At 42.2% G+C, this 27,193-nt stretch overlaps 1 protein-coding gene across 2 annotated transcripts in view; it reads right to left on the reverse strand.

Annotated features, from left to right (window-relative positions):
• Positions 1-1,622: 1,622 nt before the first annotated feature.
• The window catches only part of FGFRL1 (fibroblast growth factor receptor like 1), a 238,814-nt gene continuing 213,243 nt past the window's right edge, over positions 1,623-27,193 (reverse strand). For both annotated transcript variants that reach the window (XM_089510977.1, XM_089510978.1), the window contains 3 exons: positions 14,449-14,733; positions 10,859-11,212; positions 1,623-8,604 (listed from right to left, as the gene is read on the reverse strand). In XM_089510977.1, the coding sequence (XP_089367103.1) occupies positions 8,189-8,604; positions 10,859-11,212; positions 14,449-14,733 (1,055 nt within the window). In that variant the 3' untranslated portion in view covers positions 1,623-8,188. The remainder of the gene's footprint in view (positions 8,605-10,858; positions 11,213-14,448; positions 14,734-27,193) is intronic.

Here is a 27,193-nt window from a genome sequence, read left to right on the forward strand (position 1 = left end):
TGTCAAGGCCTCAGCAGTCGAACCTCTGGTTTAAAGGGTGGGGCCAGTTCTGTGCACGCTGCGCTCCACCAGAAAAATCCATTGCACAGGCTGGAAGGATACATTCAACGTCATCAACGCACTTGTAGAAAGCATGGATGAATCCTTCCTGAATCTTCATACGTGAAGTAAAGCCAAGTTAAAGACATAATTTAATGAGGAAACTCCCTGTCATAGAATTTAGCAATGGCCAACAGAGTCGATATAGTTAAAAGGGAATGAGTCAAAAATTGAGGTGGATTTATCTATCAGTCTCTATTGACCATGTACAAACAAAAGCCCGTCAGTGGCCAACCAAAATGCACAATATACTTGTTGCAAGCTTTCAAAGCTCCAAGGGCTTCTCCATCAGGCAAGATATTACAAACCAGAAAGGAGGGGGAAAACAAAATAATAGGAGGTGTTAGTCAGATGCCTGCCTGTTATTTCAATCTTTAGTAAAGATGCTATGATGGGGAGGATATCTTTTGCAGACAGGCTCCTCCTCCTTCTGGCCATGCAGCAATAGGAAGATTTTCAACGTCCAGGAAATTTAAAGCCCATTTGAATCACAACAGGGATGCCTCTTTTGTAATCCAATATGTCTCTATTCCAGTGAGGTCACAGGCCTCTTTGTAGGAATGGAGACATAGTTGATTGCAAAAGAGGAGTCCCTGTTGAGATGCAAATGGACTTTGAATTTCCAGACTTTGAAAATCTCCCTATTGCCTGCAAAATATATCTTTCCCAGCATACCATCTTTACTAAGGAATGAAACAACATGCAGGCATCTAACATTTCCAATTGTTTTTATTTCTTCTCCTGTTTGGTTTGTAACATCTTGCCTGATGAAGAAGACCATGGAGCTTTGAAAGCTTGCAACAAGTATATAGTACAGTTTGGTTGGCCAATCTGCCATTGCCTTTTCACCCACATGAAAAACAACATATATGATATAGACTCAGTTCCATAGCCTGGAACAAATGTCCCTCACAACTGAAGGCAAGAGTGCCATAGAAATGCTAGTATGGATGGAGTCTGGACAGGGAAAAGAACAAGCACTGAAGAGTGGGTTCTTGCCTTGCAGGCCATGCATAAAAGGCTCTGAAGGGCCAGTGACCGGCAAAGTTTTAACCTACATGCAATACATTTTAATAATGAAAGCAAGAATGAAGCTCCTCAAATTGTTACAGGTCAACCAGCAGAGGCCTATCTTTTCTTTCTTGAGAATGAATGAACCAGCTGGTTCTGAAGATATGGATCATTCTTCTACATAAGCATGTGGCAGAAAATATATGGCTCTGAGAGACCCACAGTGGATTCTAGGTAAATGTGTATTTATGAAAGCATTTGTGTCAAAAAGATTTTACTGGTTGGCTTTCACTGATTGGCAATTTTAAAAATGCCCTTAATTGGAATCACTCGAGGTTATATTGTTGAACTTTTGAGGGCAAAGAGTATCTCTTTACATGTTTTAAGAGTTTAAAACTGACCATGTGTTTGCCAGTATAATTGTACACCTAAATCAACCCCCACCCTTTATATAGCTATTCCTCTTCTCTACCATAAATATATTACTGTACAACTTGGTTACTGATTTCACACTTTTTAATTTGCAACATTTTGATAAAGCTTTCACCTTGAGAAGGCAGAGAAGTACAAGATTGTCAAAATAAAATTCAGAGACACCACGAACATAGACATTTGACACCAAGTTCAGTTTAACAATACAAACAATACCGACAAGCAATTTGTTTTAAACTTAATCGTGTTTGACCTGAAGACTGGGCAGCTAATGCCACTTCTGTGTAGGTCAGGCCCTGGTGTTCACTAGAGATGCTGCAAAATGATGCCTGCAAGATATTTCCTTTTTGTTAAAAGTATATAAATTAACATTCCATTTCCAAGCATTGTAATGCCCGAGTAATGGATCATAAAAGAGGATAGAAGGTGCATGATGAAACAGAGTATGTTTTTTAAAATGATAATATGAATAATGGATACTGAGGCTATTTGTGTGCATGTGCGTATGGCTTAAATCTTGTCTTGGAGTAAACTCAAGCTGTCAATGGAACCTAGCTTGCCCATGTCACTTGCTGTATATCCTGAAGGCTTCATGTATTACTAATGCCAAGGATATGATCAAAGAAGGTTGAAATTTTGCAGGAATGCAGTCCCCAGATCTTAATGTCCCTATGCAGTCCTGTGATAAACATATTCTTTAGTTTAGCTCTATGAGATGGACATTCCAGTACTAGTGCTTTAGGATTGGACTGCAAGCCTCCAACCCACAAGTCACAAAATTCACGCAGAATGTACAATCACACTTAACACTGAAAAGGGTCCATTGAAAACTGAGATGAATTTCTAAGTAACTGTGCAGAAGATCAGGATATTTCTGAGGCATCAAGAGGTAGTCGCTATTTCAGCTAGCATGGGGCAAATTGCTACCCATGTCTTCAAGATCAGAAGCCAATGGCCTATTTATTCACATCTGAAAACTTGCTTTTGGTACCTGGAAAAACCTCTGCTGTTCCTCTCACAAAAGCTTGATGTGGTTAGTGTTAAGAAGGAGCCATTAAAGCAAACAAGTAGTGATGTTCCCAATGGAACTGTTTCCAATTATAGCTGTAGCACTTTAGGAAAAAAGATAACAGTGAATTTCATACCCTCCAACATTTCAGAAATGAAAATTGGGACACTTGTGGCTAAATAATACCAGAGTATGTTCAAGACTGCAAAGGTTATTAAGGAGAAGGACCACACAAGCTAAGAGAGGATGTTGCAGTTTGATTTTGCCTGAATTTATTGGGAAGGCCAAATTTCACACACTCCTCTTCCTGAGTTAATTCGGTACATACTACTTTTGCACTTTGAACTCAGATTGCAGCTTTGCAACAACTGAAGAAAACTGATGACAAATGAGGAAGGTGGAAGGAGGAGAGAAAAACTGGGACATTTTAAAGCAGCTGGAAAAGAAGGATGACAGAGGATTAAACTGGAATAGTTCCTGCCAATCTGGGACAGTTGGAGGGCATGGAATTTCTTAGAAAGGCTGCTGCCACATTGCAGAATTAATGCAGTTTGGCACTGCTTTAACTGCCATGGCTCCATCCTATGCAATGCTGGGATCTATATCTTTTTGTGGCACCAGGGCTCTCTGACAGAGAAGGTTAAATATCTCACAAAGCAACAAACTCCAGAATTCCACAGCATTGAGCCATAGCAGTTAAAGCAGTATTGAACTGCATTAATTCTGCAGTGTAGATACAGCCTATGCCAACTCAAAAGCTATAAATATAGGTTGAACAGGCAGGCCAAATCTATCTGGAAAATGTGAAACACTGGTTCACCTTTAATTGATATTAAAAACTAGAACTATCTTTTTGTAATCTATGTAACATCCTGAATAGCAGCTTGAAAAGTGTGGACATATCACTTTCTTAACTGGGAACAATTCAGTGCAGGCCCCATTGAAATGAAGGAGAGGATGCCAGCACATGGTTGTGCTTAATTGTGCCCCAAAGTAATTGCACTCAAATAAAAAAAAATATCCACATTAGGTATTCAAAGATCCAAAAAGTTAGCATATAAAGTATTAAAGAGGGGAGGACACACATGTCAGGTGAAATTTAAAGTCCCAATGAGACTCATAAAGTAAGCAAAGAACCTGGAGGGTTTGTAGTAGATCTTGATATGATACACTACCTCATACTTAGATGGAAGCAAATATTAAGCAGCCCAATGTAGAAGGTCTTACTTCCACAAGTCCTGAAAGGTAGAGGGGATGTGCCTCTGAGCAAACATACTTTGGAGAGTACTGTCACTCTGGCATTCAAATTTAGACTACCTCTAGTTCAGTCAAATGTGGAAGTACCTGGAAAAACCTCCCCATGGAGTCAAAAGGCCCTAATTCTTCAGCCCACAAGAAAATAGATTTCTCCAAAAACAAAACAAAAAAGATAAAATCTTATGTCTTTCTTTGATAAAATTACCAGCTTGGTAGATGAAGGGAATGTAGTGGATATAGTATATCTTGATTTCAGTAAGGCCTTTGACAAGGTTCCCCACGACATTCTTGCAAACAAGCTTGTAAAATGTGGGCTAGACAAGGCAACTATTAGGTGGATTTGTAACTGGTTGACTGGCTAAACCCAAAGGGTGCTCAACAATGGTTTGGTTTCATCCTGGAGAGAAGTGACCAGTGGGACCAGTGCTATTCAACATCTTTATCAATGACTTTGATGACAAAATGGGGGGTATACTTATCAAATTTGCAGATGACACTAAATTAGGGGGAGTAGCTAATACGCCAGAGGACAGGATCAAAATTCAAAATGAACTGAATAGAATAGAATAGAAAGCTGGGCCAAGGCTAAGAAAATGAAATTCAACATGGAGAAATTTAAAGTAATGCACAGATATAGGATGGGGGACACCTGGCTGAACGAGACGATGTGTGAAAGTGATCTAGGAGTCCAAGTAGACTACAACTTGAACATGAGTCAACAGTGCAATGTGGAAGCTAAAAAGGCCAATGCAATTTTAGGCTGCATCAATAGAAGTATAGTGTCTAGATCAAGGGAAGTACAGTAATAGTGCCACTGTATTCTGCTTGGTCAGGCCCCACCTGGAATATTTTGTCCAGTTCTGGGCACCACAATTCAAAAAGGATGTTGAAAAACTGTAGCATGTCCAAAGGAGGGTGACTAAAATGGTGAAGGATCTGGAAACCATACCCTATGAGGAATGACTTAGGGAGCAAGGGATGTTTAGTCTGGAGAAGAGAAGATTAAGAGGTGATATGATAGCCCTGTTTCAATATTTGAAGGGATGTCATATTGAGGAAGGAGCAAGCTTCTTTTCTGCTGCTCCAGCGAACAGGACCTGGAACAATGGATGCAAGCTACAGGAAAAGAGATTCCACTTCAACATTTGGAGGAACCTCCTAACAGTAAGGGCTGTTTGACAGTGCAACACACTCCCTCCTCGGAGAGTAGTGGAATCTCCCTCCTTGAAAGTCTTTAAACAGAGGCTGGAAGGTCATCTGTCAGGGATGCTTTGATTGTGAGTTCCTGCATGGCAGAGGGTTGGACTGGATGGCCCTTGTGGTCTCTTCCAACTCTATGATTCTAACCTTGAAAGCATGGAATTCTGGATATGTTCCAGGCTGGGGACCATGTGCAAATGGAAAGACTTATTTGTCCATCTCATTATCACAGATCCATCTGTGTTTTGTATATATCTATGATTAGGGTTGCAAAATAGTTTTTCTTAAGTTCATTTCTCCAAACACTTGCCAGTTACCAATAACACAACATCTTCTCTCAGTAAGACTTATTTTTGATTCTTTGTGAGCTCAGTGTTAAACACTGTTCTATCTCCACTAGCCTATATTTAACAGCACAACTGCAACATCAGAACAGTTGCTATCCAGCTCAGAGAAAAAGAAAAGAAAACATGGCTCATTATTTAAATTCTTGCATTGCATTCCATTTAAATTCTACATTTAATTCTATTTCTAGCTGTAAGAGTTAAAAGGTTTTGAAGGGTTCACACATATATTTTAATCACACTTTTCCATGGTAACCTCTAATCCAATCTCCTACTGTTTGTGCTTAGGAGATGAATGGTAAGGATGGCCTGGAAGTAAGTATTTCCCTTTGGAAAAGGGTCAGATCTTGGATTATTCACTGAAGATCTCCTGCTCAGTTAGGGGCAGCAGAAGCTGGTCCATTAGGGAAGATGGGGCACTACCTCAGTCTCTAGCTAATCCCTCTTCCCAGCCTGAGTGAATGCCTGCCTGCCTGTCTTTGTGTGTGTGCCTGTGTGTTTTTGTGTGTATGTATTCCCATTTTGCTCTTGAGTTTGCTGGTCACCCTGGCTCTGCTCATCACTAGTTGCTCGGCTATCCATTCAACAAACAGAATGGATACTAGCAGCTGCTAGGTTGAGAAAGGAATGCACCATTGGCCTTTTAGCCAGAACTTTTTAAAAGATGGAGACTGTCTTTGGTGCTGTGAGAGGCGACAGGGAGAAGGCAGAACCTTCAAATGAGCAGTGGTGCTGATGAGCCTGGTAAAGCAACAGTCACCCAAGTGAACATCACTTATGGAAATATGCAGCAAAAGAGCACAGAAGCTTTCAAAATAATCACTGAAAAACCACAACATGAGATGGCCTTGAAGGGCAGGAGAGGATGGATCATGACACTGGGGGTTGTCAAGAGGCCTGTGTGGCCATGCAGGCATCACATTTCACACAGCCCTCCAAGATTAATTTATCATGGAGGAAATCATGTTTCCCCAACAAATAAAATGGCCCTAGAATCCTGGAGAAACAGAATAGTTATACAACAGAAGTGCTATTGTGGATCCCACACCACCCAGACAACTAGATGAATCCTCTCCAGCACAAGAACTATGTTTGCACATTTCCTATGCAAAAAAAGAAAAAAAGAGGGGGCAGGGTGTCTTCTGGAAAACTATCCATGTCTGACAGTCATTTGGAGAGTTCCAAAGAATGCGTCTCTCTCTCCACCATTGCATAACTTTACTGTACTAAACTTAATTACTATCGAGCTATTAACTGGTGGTTGGCAGTTCCAAGACTGATATCATTAAACATTAGTGAATATATTACCTCTTCTAACATCTCATTCACCCTTGTAGTGACCATTTCAAAAAGTCCCTAATATCTGGACTGTGCATAGTCAGCTGTTAGACTGGGAACAAATCTATGCTTGCTTTTGTACAAACATAAGATTTCAGGAACAACCTTTTTTGAGGGCAAAGGCAGAAAAGACCACAGGAGAGTAGCCTAGAAAAAGAAGAGTAACAGATACCTATTTTAACAATCCATACAAATATATGACATTCAAGATGCTAAATAAAGTATTGTCAACAGCTACATTTCTCATATTTGAGAACTTGACATCTATAGCAACCTGGAATTTTTTTTTATTGCTTGACCAAAATATGTATAGAAATGCTTGGTTGTTTTTTTGAGGAAAATATCATACATTTTTTCTTTTTGTTTTAACAAAATAAATTAAATATACATGTCTTCTGTTAAACTCTATATAGAATTAAAAAGGTTTAGACCTTTGACTGACTTCACTTCTACGCCAATGGGATATTTACTATGGTTCAGTTTTGTTAATCCCTTCCCCAAAACTGAACTGAAATGAGACTGCATGATTTACTTCACAAAGTGAAGCTCTATTCCCTTCCTCCCGCCTCCCCCCATGCCCACAAGTGCATATTCAGCAAATTCATTCTTCCCTGGAGACTGATTATAGCCTTTCTAGTTTAAAAACTGTTTTTATCTCGCTTTGTGTTGTCATTTGTCAGCTCATAGTTTTACCACTATAAACTATGAAAATCCGATGACAGGTATTTAAGGGGAACATGATAAGTTTTGTTTTGTTTTTTTAAAAATTCAGCAGTTCAATTATTATTAGCATTATTATAATTAAATATAAACATAAACATGAGATGTAAAATGTCCTTTGTTTTTGTGGCAGCTGCGGGAGGTGGGGTGGGAGCAAGTAAAGCCCTTAGAAGGTTTTGAAAAAAGCCCTTAAGTGAAAGAGGGACGCCCATTCATGAGTAGCTTTCTTACTGCTAACTCGCAGGCAGTATTACAACTACCCTTCTCCATCCCCCTGGAAATAGCCAAGATGGTGTTTTCCCTCTTTGCAAGGCCCTCTGATGTGTCTGTGTTGCTTTGGCTTTGGGCCTCTGGTGCCTTCTTGCTTTCACTTCCGCTGAAGGAAAAAGTTCTTTTGTGCATGATCCAAAGGAAAAAGCCCTGGGAGCCTTGCTCATTTTCAGGTGGCTCCAGAGCAGACGCAGCAACAGAAAGAGAAGGTGACCAGACCTTGGTTTCCTTTCCTTTCTTCCTCTTGCTTGTACAATGGACCTTTCTGATTTCTCAGGGATACAAGTTGCTGTCTTTCACCCTGGAAATTCCTTCATTTTTCCTTGTCACAGTAAAATCAAACAAACAAATAAATGTTTTACTCCACATTTATCTTCTCTTTCTCTTTTTCTTTTTGGTTTAATTTAAATTTGGTTTCCTTCCCCACACATTGGCAGTATAAGCTGACCCAAAACAGTATCTATCTGTCTGTAGTACCACAAGATAAGCACCCAAACGTGGCTGCCTCTTAACATTGGTAATGAATGTGCTGGTGCTGGTGAACTTTTCCCTCCACATGTGAATGAGTGTGAGTATGAATGTCTGTATAAATCTTTGGGTACATTTTGGAAGCCACATTTGGAGCCAGGGCTGGCCCTTGGGCTAGCAAGTGCTGCTGTTGTTGCTGCACGACATATTCCTCATAGTTTATGGAGGAGATGCAGTCTTTATCTGGAACCTGGGGCACACAGACTCGGTCCCGGGGGTGAGGTCTATGTAGAGGAGTGGATGAAGGAGGAGAACACGGCTTCTTCTTGGTTTGGCAGAGCCACAGAAGGATGGTTCCAAAGATGAAAACAGCTCCTGCAGGGATCCCAATGATCACAGGCCATGGGAGATTGCTAGCAGAGGAAGGAGCCACTGGTTGGCTGGGTGGTTTGGGATCTGGATGCCAAGTTGCATGGGACACACACACAGAAAGAGAAATCGAGAGAGAGAGAGAGAGAGACAAAAGTTAATTAGAACCAGGACAGGGAGATTTAGACCAGATGTCAGGCATATGCTCTTTCAGATGAAGCTTTGTACAGTATTGTGTCACTTTTATTTCAGCCAGTTTGACGGATAATTTGCTAGCACCAGCACTTAGTCAGAGGGCAACTCAAAGAGGCAAAAACAAAACTCCTGTCAACAGTGCCTTCCTCTGATCAACAAACCAGAAATCTAAACTTCTGTTATATGACTTGCTCATGCAGTGACTCCATCTGGATGTGAGTCAGCCCTATGCCATGAGTTTTGTTCACTCCTGGATCCTCCTGTTAACCACAACAGGATACCTTCTGTTGAGCTGGTGGAACCGCACAGAGTGCTAACCCTACAGCCTGACACATTCAGAAGCTTTTGTGAGAAGCTTCTATTCTAGTTGGGACAAACCAAGGCTTGCTAGCCATACAGTCGTGTATTTTTGGATATGTATTGCTATTCATCAGTGCATTCAAAGTATTAATTCAAATGGCATAGTGGGAGACAAAAAGTTGGTTGCACAAAGTCCATGTTTTGGCAAGAAAGGTGGTACAGTGCAACCATAATCAATATATACTATGCAAACATGATACAGAATCTTGGTCAAAGACTTTCAAAAGCGTGCATTTTCAACGCTATTAAAAGAAAAAAAACACAAAAAAAAACCTCTTATATAGAACACCAGTTTAGAAAAATTTAGTTCTAGATTTCATGATTTGTTCCTTTTTCTGCCATTTTCATAGAATTGTTCACTGGTACAGCCTTTTAAATGGGGTGGTTCTGTTCTCACAAGATTCCACAAGGGAAATAGAAAAGAGTTGATGGACATAAGATGCCAACAAAGAATAGTATCCATGGGAAACATATCTCAAATTAATGAACTCTTTTTCTATGCATCCATTCTTTCAAAGTAATTTTTCATTTTTTTTCTTTCAGTGGTCTGTGATTTTTAACAGAAGGTACAAGGGAAAAGAGGCTTGCAGTGCACTGATTTCTAATTCTTATTTAGCAAGTGGGTTAATATGATTCCATAGTACTCTACCATGAGATCTTGTGAAAGAATCTGCCAGAATAGGTGTGTTAGCTTCATTCCCCCATTAGTGCAAATATGTAAAGCTGTGGGGCCATTTCACAATTACAGCACAATGGCCTGTTACAGACTGCCAAAATAAAGCTGCTTCGGGTCTCTTTGGAGGTATGCTATTTAAATGATGCATGGGTCCTAAGAGTCCGGAGGTTGCACCAAAGCCATACTACATTCCTAAGCACTGGAGGGCAACTTTTGGTGCAGCTTCCGGATTCTTAGGATGCATGCATCATTTAAATAGCATACCCCCAAAGAGACTCGAAGCAGCTTTATTTTGGCAGTCTGTAACAGGCCAACGATTCCTCGTTTAGTGCCATGCTCCATCCTATGGAATCCTGGAACTAGCAGTTTAGAAAGAGGCATTTCAAAGCCAGAGAACTCCTCTGCAGCCTGATAAAACTACAAACCACCAGATTTCTTGGAAGCAGCCACGGCAGTTAAAGTGGCACCATAGGTCTACAACTGTGCAGTGTGAAAGGGCCTCCAGTCAAGCTGACTGTGCAGAGTAGGTTGATTAGAATCCAGGCAGTTAAGCTCCAGTAGCAACATCAATAAACTGAGAGCCAGAAAATATACAAATAAAGCTGAAATCCTATGTTCCCAGGAAAGCATCCTAAGGGCCACAGGAAGATCTGTGACAATGCTGAACAAAGCTCTAAACATGTAGGAGGAAAGCCAGTTCCCAGATTCCACCTCTCAGCCTCTACCAGCAACAACAGTGATTTCTTGTTTGGCAGGGAAGAGCACATCAGGGTTTTGATCATGTCAGAGTACAGTGGGCCTTTTTCTTATGTGGGGCATCTATTCCGGATCCCACCGTGTAAGGGAAAATCTGCCTATGCTTGAGCCCCAGAGGAAATAATGGGGCACGTGCATGTGGTGGAGCGGCACATGTGTGCTGCAGGCACGCGTACCATTGTTTCTCTCCCGAAGTGGCTTTTCCATACACTGGAAGCTGTGTGAAATGCATCCGCGCATGGCGTGGGCGCACTGTACTGCACCCTCCCGTTTATAATGGAACCCTAAATGAAGAGGAAAAGAGAGGTGTAATGATCAGCAACAAAGGAAAACCCTGCACCCATGGTATCTTACCTGGCAGCACAGTGAGAAATGCACTTCGGAAGCTGTATCCCATGGTGTTGGCACCTAGGCAAATGTACATCCCAGCATCCTCTTCTTTGGCTCTAGTGATCATGAGTTTGTTCAGGTAGGAGCCATCAGGACGTGACCAGACCTCCCCTGTGGGCAGCACCACAAATTTCTGTCCCCCAACATCGATGGTGGAATTGTATTTGTTCTCAGTGCCATACTCCACTCTCTTCAGCCACTGAATGACAGGCTTGACATCACTTCTCACCTTGCACTGAAATGAGGTTGTCCCTCCATAGTCAACTGTTGTATTCACAGGGTGCGTTCCTGTAAGAATTGGCTTGGATCTTGTTCTCTCTAAAAGTAAGTACAAAAACAATAACTTTTTTTAAAAAATGCATTCAGAAACCCTTTAAGTGGTGGAGTGTTCAAAGGTTCTTTATATCAATGTTAAATAATAAAAATATCTATTAAGAAATTTTTAAGATTCTAAAGAAGCAATAAAATAAACCCTCTTTCAATAGACCATAACAACCTGGTGTCAGGTTAAATTAACTTCAGTCTTCTCTAAATTAGAAACCAAGGGGCTCGACAGCCTGCCCGTTTTTCCTCCTGAGGGACACCGCAGCAGTCAAACCGTGTGGTATCCCTCTGCACCAAAAAGACCCTGCTAAAAGCAAGTTCTTTTTATTGCATGCACCGGGCACCAAGACTGTGCCATTGGCGTACATCAATGACACAAGCATGGTGCCGCGACATGTGGATGCTGTGCCGCAGATGCGTTATGATGGCAGCCCCCATGTGAACCCTAGAATCGGCTCCAGGATGGCACTTCCTGCCTGTTTGTACCAGGCCTACGTGTGTTAGTTATAGGAATATGGAGTGTTTGCAATCAACTTCACCGTAGAAGTGATGGCAGCAAATTAAAGTGGACCTAATATTTTTGGTGGAAATGTATACGGCCATAAACTTTGCTCATCCAGCAAGTAGGGAATTCTTGTCTGATATTTCCTCTGCAGGCCAAGAAGGTTCCATATTGGCTTTAAAATCAGAACGAGAAACAATATACCTGCATCTGATTCTTGTGTGGGGATCCATATTAAAAACAACACCTGTGGTAAAGAGCTCAGAGTCCAGGATGTGAGACTGCAAATCATAGCACTGTATTCATGGCAGTTATAAGGGATTAAAGCTGGAAACAGAAGTTTCAATAAGCAGCTGAGGCTGACAAGTGACCAGTAGCTTCAACAGACGGTTTAGGTGAGGAAATGGGGTAAATCCTGAACTATCCTATACCATGCTGTCAAAATATAAAGAAGCCCTTCAAAAATATGTCTGTCCAAGTCTGGCAATTCTTTATACTTAGTTCACAAAAGCTAATGAAAACAAAGGATATATACATCATTTTCTTGATAAAAACCAAGATAAATGGGAAAAGAAAACTGCCTGGTTCTGATGAAGTGAAAATATTGCATCTGACATTGAGATGAGGCTTGATTCATTTTTCTGTCTCTGCTCCTGGTTTTAATGTAAACACATGTTTTTACTGCTTTTACGCAGCTGCATCTTTATCAGTCCCAGATGTCCAGCAGGTTTGTATAATCTATAAACAGAATCCTTCCACATGTGCTTTTCATCCACATTTTTACAGAGAAAAACAAGGAGTTATCACTGAGCATATTATTGCCTTCAAATGTGGGAATTTCCATACCAAAACTAATTTCCATATCAAACCTATGCTAAAAATAATAACAGGATACACGTCAGGTCTATTAAATCACTGAGAGTGATGCTACACATTACAGTGGACATGACCTGGAGTGTCTACTACATATGTGATGCACCTGTGATACTGGGACAGACAATTCATTGCACATGTATGGTAATGCTATACCCACATAAGGTAGTGTTTTACAATGGTTTTCTGAAGCAGTGACTGTAACATGCAACTTCAGGTGAATCTTACTGTTGGAAAGAAACAGGCAATAATTTGTTCTTTTACAAAGGTATCAACCTTTCCCTCTTGCAGCCTATAGGCAGTGCAACATTTAAGGCGATATATAGCCATATCAGAAACGGAAGATTTTGATTCAGTACCGAAAGGAAGAGAACCAGAATGGTATATCAGTTTGAGTATTGGACTACAACTCTGAGACCAGGGTTTGAATCCCTACTCAAACATGGAAACCCACTGGGTGGCCCTGGGCATGTTACACTCTCTCAGCTTCAGAGTAAGGCGAAGGTAAACCTTCTGTGGACAAATCTTGACAAGAAAACTCCATAATAGAATTGCTTTAGGGTCACCATACGTTGGAAATGATTTGAAGGCATGCAACAACATAGGAAATCAAGAGATAAAAGGTGATGCACAGACATACAAGAATTAAATATGTAAGAGGAGGGCAACGATGCTCTTGCTATACATATGAACTAATCCTATGAACAATTTTCTGCCTTTATCAACTGTTTTTGCTTAATTCAACAGTATTCTTTACTGTTTCTCCTCATTGACTTTTCAGCAGTCCTAATTATTTTTCCCTTGCCTTGAGATCAGTGCATTTGCTTCACTACTGAATAGACTAACATGAAAAAGTAAGAATATTTTTCCACGTTTATCTATTTAGGAAAAAAATGTACTCACAATTACCAGCTTTTGAAGATACATCTGTGAGATGATGATATTCTAGATGTTCTAGAGAACAATATTTACCAACTAGACCTATCATCACCATCACCACCATTTTCTACGAAATGATGCAGACAGTTATAATTAAAGAACAAAGACCTCAGTATACAATTTATAAATTCTATCCAAAAATAATATTTAGAGCCATATTACTGAAGATGAAACTACAATTCTTGAAATGTAACAAATCACAAATGGGTTGCATTTTATAGAAAGATCTTGTCCTTTTCTTCCACATAGTCATTCCATCAATTTGGGCCAACTCCAGTATTAAAAAAGACATTCCCTTATACTTTCTATCATAATACAGGACTCTTTATTTTAACAAAACCCATTATGATGCTTTTCTTAAAACCAAAATGTATAGAGTGCTTCCTCTAATAATTTACTTAATGTATTTTCTCCAAGTCATAAAGCTGTCCCTCTTCTTCTTCTTCTTCTAAACTGACTTAGATGATGGGTTGAAAGGAATCCTTATCAAGTTTACAGATTATACAAAACTGGGAGGGGTAGCTTCTCTCCCCAAATTTAGAAAACAGCTCTGCTCTAATCAGTCACCCAAACTTGTTCCACATGCCAGACCTGGCCCAATACAAGTGAAATGTTTTGATAGGCTTCACTTTCCATTTCTGTCCTGTAATATTCCTGTTTCACTAGAATGTACCCATTTGAATGCACTAGCTTTCTGCATCTTCCTGGAACCCACTACAATATTTACATCACAAAGGTAAGCAGAGGTAAGAGGTATGCTGTTGTACCCATTTTTCTTCCCAATCCCAAGTACTATGCTTCATTTGATTGAAATCTCTCTAAATTCACTTTTAAATCTGTATATGTAGGAGCAGAACTTCAGGATGTCTTCCTAAGAAAAATCTCCATCCATTCTCAAACTTAGTGGACTACTTACGGATTACTTCGACTTTGTAGGTAGCATTGATTTCCCCAATTCTGTTGAAGACCCGGCAAGTGTATTTCCCACTATCCTCAGGCTTCAGGTTTTTCAAATTCAGTGTCCATTTCTTCCGCTTATTCTCGCCGATCTCCTGTGGGGTAAGAAGCTTGCTGTCTTTCAGCCAGGTGATGTCAGGCCGAGGATTCCCACTAGCAACACATTTCAGCCGGACTGAACTCCCCACTGGTCGAGCAATCACTCTCCGTCTCATCTTGGCAGGCTGAGTAAATCTAGGCCGAGCTGCAAAAACAAGCAAGACATAGGGTGAGTGGTGGAAATCAGTAAAAAGAGATACACAGTGAGTAAGGCAAGTCTCCATATAAGGCACTATATTCTGCAGGTGAAGGAAGCATTGTTGTATGAGGCAGATGATGCTTTTTATGCTTCATAAAAACAGCTTTCCAAGTTCTACCATTGCTTTTGTTATATTTGGAACAGGTACCTACAATTACGAGAGCCTGTTGTGATGTGCAGTGGTTTGAATGTTGGACTAGAAATCTATGAGACAAGAGTTCAAATCCCTGCTTGGGCATGAAAACCCATTGGGCAACACTGGGTAACACACTCTCTTAGTCTTAGAGGCAGGCAATGGCAAAACCCCTCTGAAAAAATCTTGCTAAGAAAAATTTGCCTCAGGGCCACCATCAGTTGGAAACAACTCGAAGGCACAAAACAATTACCATTATAAGGTCAAAAGAGTGAATTTAAATAGCCCATTTTAAAATGCAAAACATAACACATGGCTGAAGTTAAATATTTATATATAAGATACTGTTTTGAATGGTTTCTACACGTCTATATCCTACAATGGAAATAAAATAACTGACATTCCCACATGTTCACATAAAGTAAACAAAGGCAAAATGGAGTCTACATCTTTAGATAGGTGAGGCTATTTAAAAATGATGACATAAATGGAAATAAAAGTGACGGACTGGTTGGATGCAGCCAAGGTATACAAAGAATTCACAGTGCAATTCTATGTCAGAATAAGTCTGATTGTGTTCTATGAAATGCCCAATGCTATGTGCACCACAGAATAATTCCCCTCGAACTCAACTGTTAAAGCACTGACACATTTTTATTCAGAAATAAGCTCCATTTCAATCAACAAGACTCTTACATAAGCATGCATAAGAATGCATTCTAAATATTGAAATGTGTAAGCTTCTGGCCAACAAGGCAAACACAGAGAAAGCTAAAATAAACTACATGTTACCTCTAAACACATTTCGAACTAAATTTTTATGTTTTGTTTGACTCATTTCCAGTAAAAATTAAAGACACTTTTAACATGGTAATAAATGGTACTCAATTTCATTCTGAACAAGGGGACTCCCAGAATGAAAAAGATTGTCTTCGATATATGTTCACCGCCTTGGGTCCCATTTTGGGAGAAAGACAGGATAAAAATAAAATAAATAAATAAAATACAGTGAAAAGATTACCAGTAAAATTTTTGAAACTGTATTATTATAACAGTTACACTGAACAGGTAGACTTTGATAACAAAAATATAAACTGGAATAATATAAGACCCTTGCAACAACAATATGTAAGAATTAAACATGAGATGTTATGGTCTTAAATGGTAGAATACCAGGATGCACTGGGGCACAGGGGACCTACACTATTACATATTTTTAAGTTTAGGAATTGATGTATATTTGCAGTAAAGTTATCAAAGGTACAAAACAAACTGCAGAAATAATCCAGTTTGAGACTGCTTTAACTGCTCTGGCTTAATGCTAGGGTATTCTGGAAACTGTAGTTTTGTGAGACATATAGCCTTCGCTGTCTGTGAAGGCCCATGGAAAATTTGGGGGGGGGGGGCTTTTTGTCCATGTTTTCCCTGAATCATGCTAAAATAAAATATTCCATAATTGATCTTTTCTTGTCCCCCCCTGTTTTTTCCCCAATTTTTTCCCAGAAAAAAAAAAAGGGAAAATGGTGCCACAATAAACTACCATTCCTAGGATTGCCTAGCACTGAGCCAGAGCAGTTAAAGTGGTGTTGAACTGGATTATTTCTACAGTGTCTTTTGGACCAAAGTCTCAGGTAGCATGGGTCAGGATACTCTGGGGGCAGGCCAAAGTATCATGGTCCTAGAGCTGCCCTGCCCGTCCCCCTGCCCCACATTACCTGGGGCCCTCCATTGTGATGCTAGATAGCTATTCATATCATGATGTAATGGGATTGTAATTCAGGATTCCCTAAACCTTTCTGTAAAATAAATTCTGAGTCAGTCTATGGCCCTATCTCCATGGGCCAAATAAACTGGCCTCCCCCATTCTCTTGGTGGGGAATCCAGAGGACACAGGGCCCAATCTTTGAGTCTGGAGTGGACAGACTGGACAATGTCCAGCCTGTTCAGCACCAAACCTGCGGCTTACTCTTCTTATAAAAGACTAAAAAACCTCCCTCCATTCCAATGTCAGGTAGCTGTTTAAAATATGCCCCACTCTCCCACCTGTCATGGCAACTTCTGGTTGCTCTGAGATCAGAACAAAGCACCCAGCAATGTGACTGAAGCTGGGCACTTCTGTCTGGCAGCTGTGACATTCTGGGCAAGAAGTATTTCTGAAAGTGAGTCCAGAAAGGAAGGAATTTTGATATTCTGAAGAACATCAAAATGGACTATTGACCTCCAGAGAGGCAAAGAGTTATTTTGGATTTTGCATAACTCCCAGGAAGAAGTGGTAGGCAAGAATGCAGTCCATCATCACCTGATTAGGTGGTTGTAGCTCAGAGATATGGTGTTACTGATGTAATAAGGAATCTTTTGGCAATGTACGTTGGCCCTCAGTATCTGTAAGGGATTCATTCTGGATCTCCTTGCCCCCTGCAGATACCAAAATTCATGGATGCCCAAGTCCCATTGTTCCCAATGGCAGTGTAGCCACGTGGCTGTGCCACCATTAGGAACAACAGGGCTTCTTACTGGCCTCTTGGCTGAGGGCTTAAAAAGTGATTGATGGCTCCCTCTGACCAGTGGCTGATGAGAATGTGGAGGAGGGGGAATGGAGGCAGCCTGGCAGGCCCAAAGTTAACTTTTTGTGTTCTGGCCAGGAGCAATTTCTCGGGCTTTGTGAACCCTCAGCCAAGAGGCAGGTAAAAAGCCCTGCTGTTCCTAATGGTGGCATAGCTGCGTGGCTGCACTCCCAATGGAAACAATACAGGCTTGCCATCCGCGGATACTTAAATCTATGGATGGCAAGTCCGCATATATCAAGAGGCAACTCTATAAATTATGCTTTGGTTCTATCAAGTTGGCAGATATCTACATACACAGGGACAAGGGAGAAGAGATGGGGAATTGCAAGCTTTAAAGTCAGATGGAAATGGAAGGCAAATAATAGAGATGGTGATAATTAGCTCCAATGACCCAATGGATAAATAACACAACCATTCTGATGTTGGCAAGTTAAACAGCAATGCTAATGCCCAGTGGGAGAGCAAGTTTGAGAAAGGGAAATTATTAATGCTTCTTCATAGAGAGAAATGACTATCGCTCTCCCCCACATAACTCAGTTTAAAGCCCTCCTGATCAATTTTTTTTCAGACTATTGGCAAAAACATTTCTGCCAACCAGTGGGAAGCAACCCATCCCTTGCCAGAGGTCCCCCCCCCTCCGGAAACCACAGGCCAAGAATCCAAATCATGGACCAAAAGGAAGGAGTAGTGGTCAATAGGCTTGACAAGTATTGTCAGATCTGGCCTTTCTTGATCTCTTTCTTGGTTATACCCACCTCCCAGTCCTAGATTAATTGAATTAATTCAACCAAATTCCCCCTTTGGATAATTCCACATATCTTGCCTTGAAACAAATACTCTTTCTTTCAAGCCTTGGCCTGTTTTCAGTGGCTTTCGATGTGCAACAACCAGTGGTATTCATAGATCTTAAAGTAAATAAATATTATATGATGGTCTTTTACAGGTAACTAAATGTCTGGGTTACAGGAAACTCAGTGCAAAGGTGTAAGAACCTGTCAGAGTCCTCCTTACGTGAAAGAGAACAGTGCAAGAGAAGTTACAATGATCTGAATTCTGCTTAATGATCTGTTAAGAGAGCATGGAGGAGAGGGAGCCAGCACAGGGAAGAGAGGAAGAACAGCTAAGCCCACCACCCCAGGAAAGAGGGGTGCTACCACCTATCCACTTGACTATTACCTGTTTGGGACTACTCCCTGCCAGAACCAGGATTCAGGCACCCAGACAGTTATTGGCTGTAGAGCCAGGTAGGAACACTTGTTCCCCTTCGGAAGGGATATAAGCTGGGTGCCTACTGGAACTGAGAGGAACCAGCATGGCAGATTGATAAGAAGAACAGCAACCCCAGGAAAGAGGTTGCTTGCTGCTGCTAGAGAAAAGTCAAGGAGGGCATGGGAGGGGAAGTAGCTCAGGGAGCAGTCACCACAACAGTAATGGGCAGAGGGAGATATGGCATGGGGAGTCAGCATGATTATTCTGGTAGAAGGGAGAGTCATAGGGTTTTGGTTACTCCAGAGCTGTCCCACATTTCAAATAGTCTGGATAGCCTTGGCTCCTGGGCTGAAAATGTTGCTGCTCAATGTCAGGACAGTGAATGGAAAGAAATCTTTGAACCAGGACTAGATTCCAGATGAGCATGCCTACCTGCTCTTGTATTACAGAGACCTGGCTAGCTCAAGCTGGGTGTGTGTCAATCTCTCCCAGCTTTCTCCACCAGTTTTGGTGGTTACATTGTTATCGCTACCTGGTAGGGCTTAGATTCACCCCAGGAGACTTATGGATCTGGATGGATTCTTGATAGCTCTTCAGGAGTTTCCTGTTGACTTGGCAGGTGGTCTTCTTGAAGCCCTGGGTGATTTCTGGAATAGGGAAATGGTCAGGGCAATAGACGTGATTGCCCCTAAGTGTCCCATCCCATGAAGTGGAGCCAAACAAGCCCCACTGTTCACTAGGGAGGTGGCGGCGATGAACCAGATGGGACATAGAGTAGAGCAGAAGACTCAGAATGAGTCCCACTGAACATGGGCTAGAGCCCATTGGAAGGTCTATGCCATGGTGATTGTGGCAGCGAAAAAATTATACTTCTTTGTCACCACAGTGTCTCCAAAGTGTCATCCAGTGGAGCTGACTCAAGTGGTCAGGGGCTTTTAACACTCTGGTCCACAAGGAAATAAAGATCATTCAACAGCTCACTGTGAGTAATTTGTAAGACATTTTGCAGACAAAACTGCTTGAATCCGCTCTGATTTGGATGCTGTAGACACACCACATGCATACTGGATCCTTGCCCTTCCTGTCTTCTGAAAGCAGCCAGAGGAGAACTGGCCAAGTGGATAAGGGGAGTGGCAAATGCTTCATAGCAGCAAGGCAGATTTCTATCCTGCCTAAAGGAGGCTGTGGTGAAGCTGTTATCAAAAAAGGCCTCCCTGGATCCCTCTGTTCTGAATAAGTATCGGCCAGTGTTTAACATTCCATTCGTGGGTAAAGTTCTGGAGTGAGTGGTGGGCTCTCAGCCCCAAGGGTTTTTAGATGAGATGGATTATCTAGATCCATTTCAATCTGGCTTCAGACATGCTATGGGAAAGACACAGCTTTGATCACTTTGGTGGATGACCTTCACAGGAAAGGTCTAGATAATTCAGCGGCTTTTGATACCAGCAACCATGCTATCCTTCTGGATTGCCTCTCTGATATGGAACTTGGAGGCACTGTTATGAAGTGTTCCAGTCTTTCTTGGAAGGGTGAACCCTGGGTATGTTGATGACACCCAACTCTGTCTCTCCATTCCATCTGATTCTAAGGAAGCTGTACTGAACCAATATCTGCTGTCAATAATGGACTGGATAAGGGAAAACAAATTGAAACTTAATCCAGATAACACAGAGATGCCCCTGGTCAGTCGTAAGGCAGACCTGTGCTGGATGGGGTCACACTACCCCTAAAATCTCAGGCTTGCAGCTTGGGTGTTCTCCTGGACTCAACTCTGAGACTGGATGCCCAGGTCTCAACAGTGGCCAGGAGTGCATTTGCACAGCTATAACTAGAATGCCAGCTGCAACCATTTCTTGAAACATCTGATCTGGCTAGAGTGATACATGCCTTGATTACATCTTGTTTGGACTATGGTAACACACTCTATGTGGGGTTGCCTTTAGAAACTGTTTGGAAACCTCAGAGGGTCCACAATGCTGTGGCTAGAATGCTGACGAGGATCAGTTACAGACAGTATATAAGTCCCTTGTTGAAACAGCATCACTGGTTACTGGTTTGTTTCCAGGCATAATTAAAAGTGCTGGTTATAAGCTATAAAGCCCTATGGCATGCGATAGACCATCCAAAAAGGGCAGTCTCCCAGCACCTAGTTTTGGTCCAGACCGCTTCCCAGTGGACCAAAAAGAACCTTTGAAAAGGAGGTTCTTCTTGTGAGGCCATTACGTCGCAGTGTGCCAATGGCACAGTCGCAACATCGTAATGGTGCCATGATGTGTGGACACTATGCGTCCGGCATGTCATAATGGCGGTGCCCGTCTGTACAGGGCGCTGCCATTTTGATGCCCTTGTCACGTGCGAGGGGTGAGGGGCATCCAGAAGCGCCACCCCTCACAAGTGACAAGGACGTCCTTTAACGTCCGTCTGGACTGGGCCTATATGACTTTGGTCCAGATTATTTGAAGAACTGTATCTCCTCATATGAACCTGCCAGAGCCTAAGATCTTCGGAGGGAAAGCTTTCTCTTGGTCCTACTGCCACTGCAGGCTCACTTGGTGAGGACACGAGAGAGAGTCTTCTAGATGGCTGCCCCCTTCCACAGGATACTAATAATAATAATAATACGTTTTATTTATAGACCGCTATTCCGCAATGATCATAGCAGTGTACAGTAAAAATTGAATACAATACAAATACAAGGTGACAATTAAAGGAGGGAGAAGTCTCGTCCTTCAGGCAGTCCCTGATGTTGCTGGGTCTGCCTGATCATTCCCTCTGAGGCCAAGATGACAGTTTAGGAGGGAGGGGCCTCTTCTTTCAGGCTGTCCCTGATGTTGCTGGGTCTGCCTGATCGTTCCCTCTGAGGCCAAGGTGACAGTTGAGGAGGGAGGGGCCTCTTCCTTCAGGCAGTCCCCGATGTTGCTGGGTCTGCCTGATCGCTCCCTCTGAGGCCAAGATGACAGTTGAGAAGGGAGGGGCCTCTTCCTTCAGGCAGTCCCCGATGTTGCTGGGTCTGCCTGATTGCTCCCTCTGAGGCCAAGATGACAGTTGAGAAGGGAGGGGCCTCTTCCTTCAGGCAGTCCCCGATGTTGCTGGGTCTGCCTGATCGCTCCCTCTGAGGCCAAAATGAGGAGGGAGGGGCCTCTTCCTTCAGGCAGTCCCTGATGTTGCTGGGTCTGCCTGATCGCTCCCTCTGAGGCCGAGATGACAGTTGAGGAGGGAGAGGCCTCTTCCTTCAGGCAGTCCCCGATGTTGCTGGGTCTGCCTGATCGCTCCCTCTGAGGCCGAGATGACAGTTGAGAAGGGAGGGGCCTCTTCCTTCAGGCAGTCCCCGATGTTGCTGGGTCTGCCTGATCGCTCCCTCTGAGGCCGAGATGACAGTTGAGGAGGGAGGGGCCTCTTCCTTCAGGCAGTCCCCGATGTTGCTGGGTCTGCCTGATCGCTCCCTCTGAGGCCGAGATGACAGTTGCGGAGGGAGGGGCCTCTTCCTTCAGGCAGTCCCCAATGTTGCTGGGTCTTCCTGATCGCTCCCTCTGAGGCCGAGATGACAGTTAAGGAGGGAGGGGCCTCTTCCTTCAGGCAGTCCCCGATGTTGCCTGATAGCTCCCTATCATTAAATAGACTATCTCCTCCCTCCCTTCCTTTCATTGGCAAGCTAAGATGCTTTTATTTAAGCAGGCGTTTAATATATAATTATACCAGAGCGGTTTTTATGGAGTATGGGTGTCTTAGTCGTGCCTTTTAACTTTTGTAATTTTATACTGTTTTTTTTTAATTATTATTATTTTAACTGTTTTAAATTTTATTGTAATTTTACCTGTGAGCCACTTTGGTTCCCTTCTGGGAGAAAGGCAGCATACAAAATAAATTAATAAACAAACAAACAAACAAATAAATATTAAAACTGCATGTTCCAGAGCTGAAAAGCTAAGAATGAATAATTAAATAACCAATGCTGGAATAACACAATGTGTGTGTGCTTGTGTGTATGGGCACGGATGTCTATATAGGGATGGGAAGGACAGAGAATTCACATGCCATGAAGTGTTCATTTATGCTGCACAGGGCAGTTGCATTGAGAAGCTGGATACACGCACTGGGCCCATACTCAGGGGATGGCCTAGAGAGAGACCATGACTGATGTCCTCGTTACAACCATTCCTCCTTCACTCTTAGTTCTTTCAGTTGTGTGTGGCTGCTGCCCCTTTCCAACACACAACATGGAAACGGAAAAGGATACATGTAACTCTCACTATGCAAGCAGGTTTCAGAGAACAGACTTTTCCTCATACCTCACCCCTATTCCCCTCCTGACCAGCCTTCCCATCTATTCTCACACACTGACCTCATGTTTCAGATACATTCAGTGGGAGAATCCAGCTCAAGCATCTCTCTCATGTACACTGTACCTCGAGGAACATTTTTAGCCCAAGCAGCAGCAAGTGTTTTTTCTCCACCCCACTCTGACATTCTGGATCTTGGCCACATCAAGATATTTTATTTCAAACTTTTCTTATGCAGCACAGAAATGCTTTGCTCTCTGCTCAGAGGCTTTCATGTGTAACTTAATGAACGGGAGTGACTCCAGCATCCAACGACCTAGCAGACAGCTGGAGTAACAAGTGTGATATCCTAGCTCATTCTGTAGGGATTGGTGTGTAAATGTGTAGGTATTCCCCAGTTCATCTCCCTGAAAGGGAGGCATGCCTAGCAGCAAAAACAATCACACTCTAAGGGAATTTGTTACAACTGAGCAGTGCTTTGACATACAGTTTGCCAGCATGGCTATTAAGACATGTGGTTACTGGGGGAGGAGAGAAAGACAAAGAAACATAGAGACATAGATAATGTCTCTTGGGTGCTCTGAAATAGGGAAGTAAAGATCCCAGCCTTACAATACTCTTAGAAAACTACTTAAAAGTCAACAATTTAAAAGTCTTTGAGATGGCAGAATTGCAAGGAATCACACTTCACTCAACATCTCAGTTGGAAGCTCCACTTTATTCCCTATTCATTCATGATCTAGGTGAGCTGAATCTGCACATAAGGAATCCCTATCCTCTGTCTCTAGTTCCATTATTCTCCTCACACAGAGATCCACGCCTCTGAACAGGAGAACTTCCTCTACATGCAGGGATCTCCACATGACTGAGGATGTTGGGGAAAAAATGTGTTGTTCACAGTTGTGGAAAATGTCCACATGCAGGGAAAGCTCCCCCATTCAGCCTCATCACTCTCCTCATGAGGAGAGCTGGAAATAGAGACAGAGCAGACCTAGCACAGTCCCTTCTTGACATGCTTCTTCAACATAATGCATGAACAGGGATACTGAGGAACTTCACACCATTTGACACACTTACTACTGTGTTGATAAACTTTTTGCAGAAGACTGCTTGGGCCAAAACAGGCAGCCAAACACTATTTCCTGCCAATGAATCTTCCCAGATTCAGTTAGGGGAGGAGAGATGCATCTTTCTGAGTTTGCTTCTTATTAAGATCTCAGTCAAATCTCAACATACAGGTTTGTAGTAACCTTTCTTTTCCAGGTTCAGATGTGAAGGACCTGTTTTGAATATGCTCATTGAACCAATGTGATTTGCCATGAAAGGACCTAGGCTGTGAAAGGATCCAGAATGGAACTCCCATCCATGCTGCCCTACAATACTGGACAAAATGGGCTCCATGATATTTTGACAAAATGATTTAATGCCAAAGGAGTTCGGGGAAGCATTGTTTCTTCACAACAGTCCTATTCAGACATTGACTCAAATGAAAAACAGCCTAAACTATTTAGGGGAATTGGTTGGTCTCTCTTTCTCTCTGCCACACACACACACAAAGACAGGTCTCTGCCCCAGGTGTCCTTGTATACTTACCTCTTCTCTTCTCAGTTACCAACCTGGTGAGCATTAAATCTTTTTTTTTCTTTTTTAGTATTTTTAATTGTTTTAACATGTGCTGTGTTCAAGCTTTTAACCTGCCTCCTCACAAAACTAGCTTTGCAGACTACTGTATATGTAGCCTTAAGGCTACATTTTGTCTATGCCATTTTCATAATAATGGGAACAAATAAATATGGGACAGGCAAACTTAGCTACCTTCTTCTGTGCTGCTACCAAGATGTCCCCCATAGAATGCACTCTCTGACTGCTGGAACACAATGCAGTCTACAGAACAGATACAGTGTTGGATTTTAGTGGGGGAAACCTGGGCTGAAATCCCATCACAGTTTTGACCAGTCCCTTTGGTGCTTTTGCCCTTCCCCGTCACTTTCTCTCAGCTTGCCCTGCCTCACAAAGTTCCATGTGTGAATATGCTATCATCCCCCAGAGGAGATATACAAGAAAGTTCTGAGGAAAAACAAAAAGTTTTACTCTTAGCATTAATGCAGAGATCAGTTTAATTTTATTTCCAGGCTTCCTTTGCTCCATAATAATATTCTATAGGGTTTTAGTCTCCTTTAATCAGCTCAAGAACAGCTTCAATTGCACACTTTTACTTCTCCTTGCTCCTCATTTTTTCCCAGGAATTTAGTTTAGTCCAGTGCTCATCTCAGTAAGAGACAACAGTTAGAAGGTAAAGCAAAACTTCTAGTCCTGCTTTCTTAATTTCTTTCTTTCTTTCTTTCTCTTTGAAACAGGCAAAGTGATTAAGATCCCCTCCACAGAGGCTCTCGGTTCCTCTGTGTGATACTGTATACTGAAATCAGATCTCCTCTGAAACAGTTGTGAAATGTCTTTCTCAAAAGAGAGGAGAGAGAGAGAAAGAGAGAGAGACTGAATGAGAGAAAGAGAGAGATGGGGATGAGAAAGGAAGTGGGAAGAAATAGGCCAAATTCAACAAAGGTACAAAGGTAGAGGGAAGGAGAGAGAAAAAGGAATGGGGTGGGGAATTAAATGCAAAGAAATTGAGTCTCCCCTCCTCCTTCTCCTTTTGTAAATGCGGGCTTCCAAATCTGTATCATCTGTTGAAGCTTGGTAATTCAATCAAGAGCTCAGGGACCCCTGTACAAAAGCATCTGTGTGTGTCATGCTCTTTGCTCAAGTGTTCCCTTACAAGTCTTCAGGAGTTTGCTTTGTAAATACAGACAGGGCGTTTATGTAGTGTAAAATTGTGCCGTATGTACAGGTTTGGAAAAATAGATGTCAGTAGAGGGAGCATACACTGAAGTTTCTAAGAAAATGAGAAATTAACAGCAGAATGTGTTAGAAGGAAACAGTTCAACATAGGCTCGAAACAGATGGGCAGAAGGAGGCGGCTTCCAGACACTCCAGGAGCTGCCTCAGGGCTGTGCTGTGGCCGCCTAATGTGGCTCAAAACCAGCTCAAAAGGAGCAGAACACACGTCCCCTAACAAAATGTTGCAGTGTGGGATGCTTCTGTTTGGACCTTTAGTCACTATATTCCATTTCTACCACCCAATGTTTCTGTTATCTCCAGCCATAGCCACTGAACTGTCCCACTGGATGTTTTTTCCCTCCATTTTTTTGAAAGGTGGCAGTAGACATACGGCCAATCCCAGCAATATGAAAATCTTTTATTTCTTCTCTGGTTTCTATGGGTAATTCTTATTTCTGTCCCTGGAAACATGGCAAGTATAGCCACTCAGTGTAAACCAGGAACTGACTTATTTAGAAATAAGATTATTTATTTTATCATTTTAATATCTATGGGTATCTTCTTCCTTCCTCCATTGCCGCACACTCCATTGCATTCCATTTCCCATCCCATGTTATTTTTTGTTGGTGGTGGTGGTACTGTTGCCTTCTCCACTTGGACAATGTTTTATGTTATATTGTTCTGATGTGTATTGGGGGAGGGAGTTTACTTCTAAAGTATTTTTCTAAAGAGTTTTTGTGCATTCTGCTGAAACTTCCCTCTTGCACATGAGTCCTCCTGTTAGATAGAGTTCCGTTAGATGTAAAGAGATAGGCTCCTGGGTGACACTGTTGTGATTGTGTGAAAATCTCAGCCATCTTTGTTCTCCTGTGTTGGTGCATGTCCCATAGCAGAGGAATTAGGTGAAAAACTGTTCTTTGTATGGAAGACCTCTATGCAGGGGTTCAAACATACCTAATTTGGGGCCCCGTTTGTAAAATCACATAACAGAGTAGAGACTAAGATGCCAAATTCTGACACAATGTCAACAGGATGGAATGTGAAAGTCCTAAGGAAACGTTATTAATTCATATGCGCCAACGTGGCTGGCAGAGGCTGATTAACTGAAGCAAGCAGACCAGCTAGAACCCATCCTGATGGAATTGTTGTTGTCGTTGTGTGCCTTCAAGCAATTCCAACTTATGGCGACCCTATCCTGGGGTTTTCTTGGCAGGATTTGTTCAGAGGAGGTTTGCCAACACCTCCCCTTTAGGCTGAGAGCATGTGAGTTGCCCAAGGTCACCCAGTGGGTCTCCTGGCCATCCTGGGAATTGATCTCTGGTTTCCAGAGTCATAGTCCAATACTCAAACCACCATGCCATGCTGGTTCTCTCCTGAGGGAA

This window comes from Sceloporus occidentalis, unplaced genomic scaffold (assembly GCF_023333645.1).
Source record: "Sceloporus occidentalis isolate IW3139 unplaced genomic scaffold, rSceOcc1.0.p SCAF_2, whole genome shotgun sequence".
Classification (NCBI taxonomy): domain Eukaryota; kingdom Metazoa; phylum Chordata; class Lepidosauria; order Squamata; family Phrynosomatidae; genus Sceloporus; species Sceloporus occidentalis.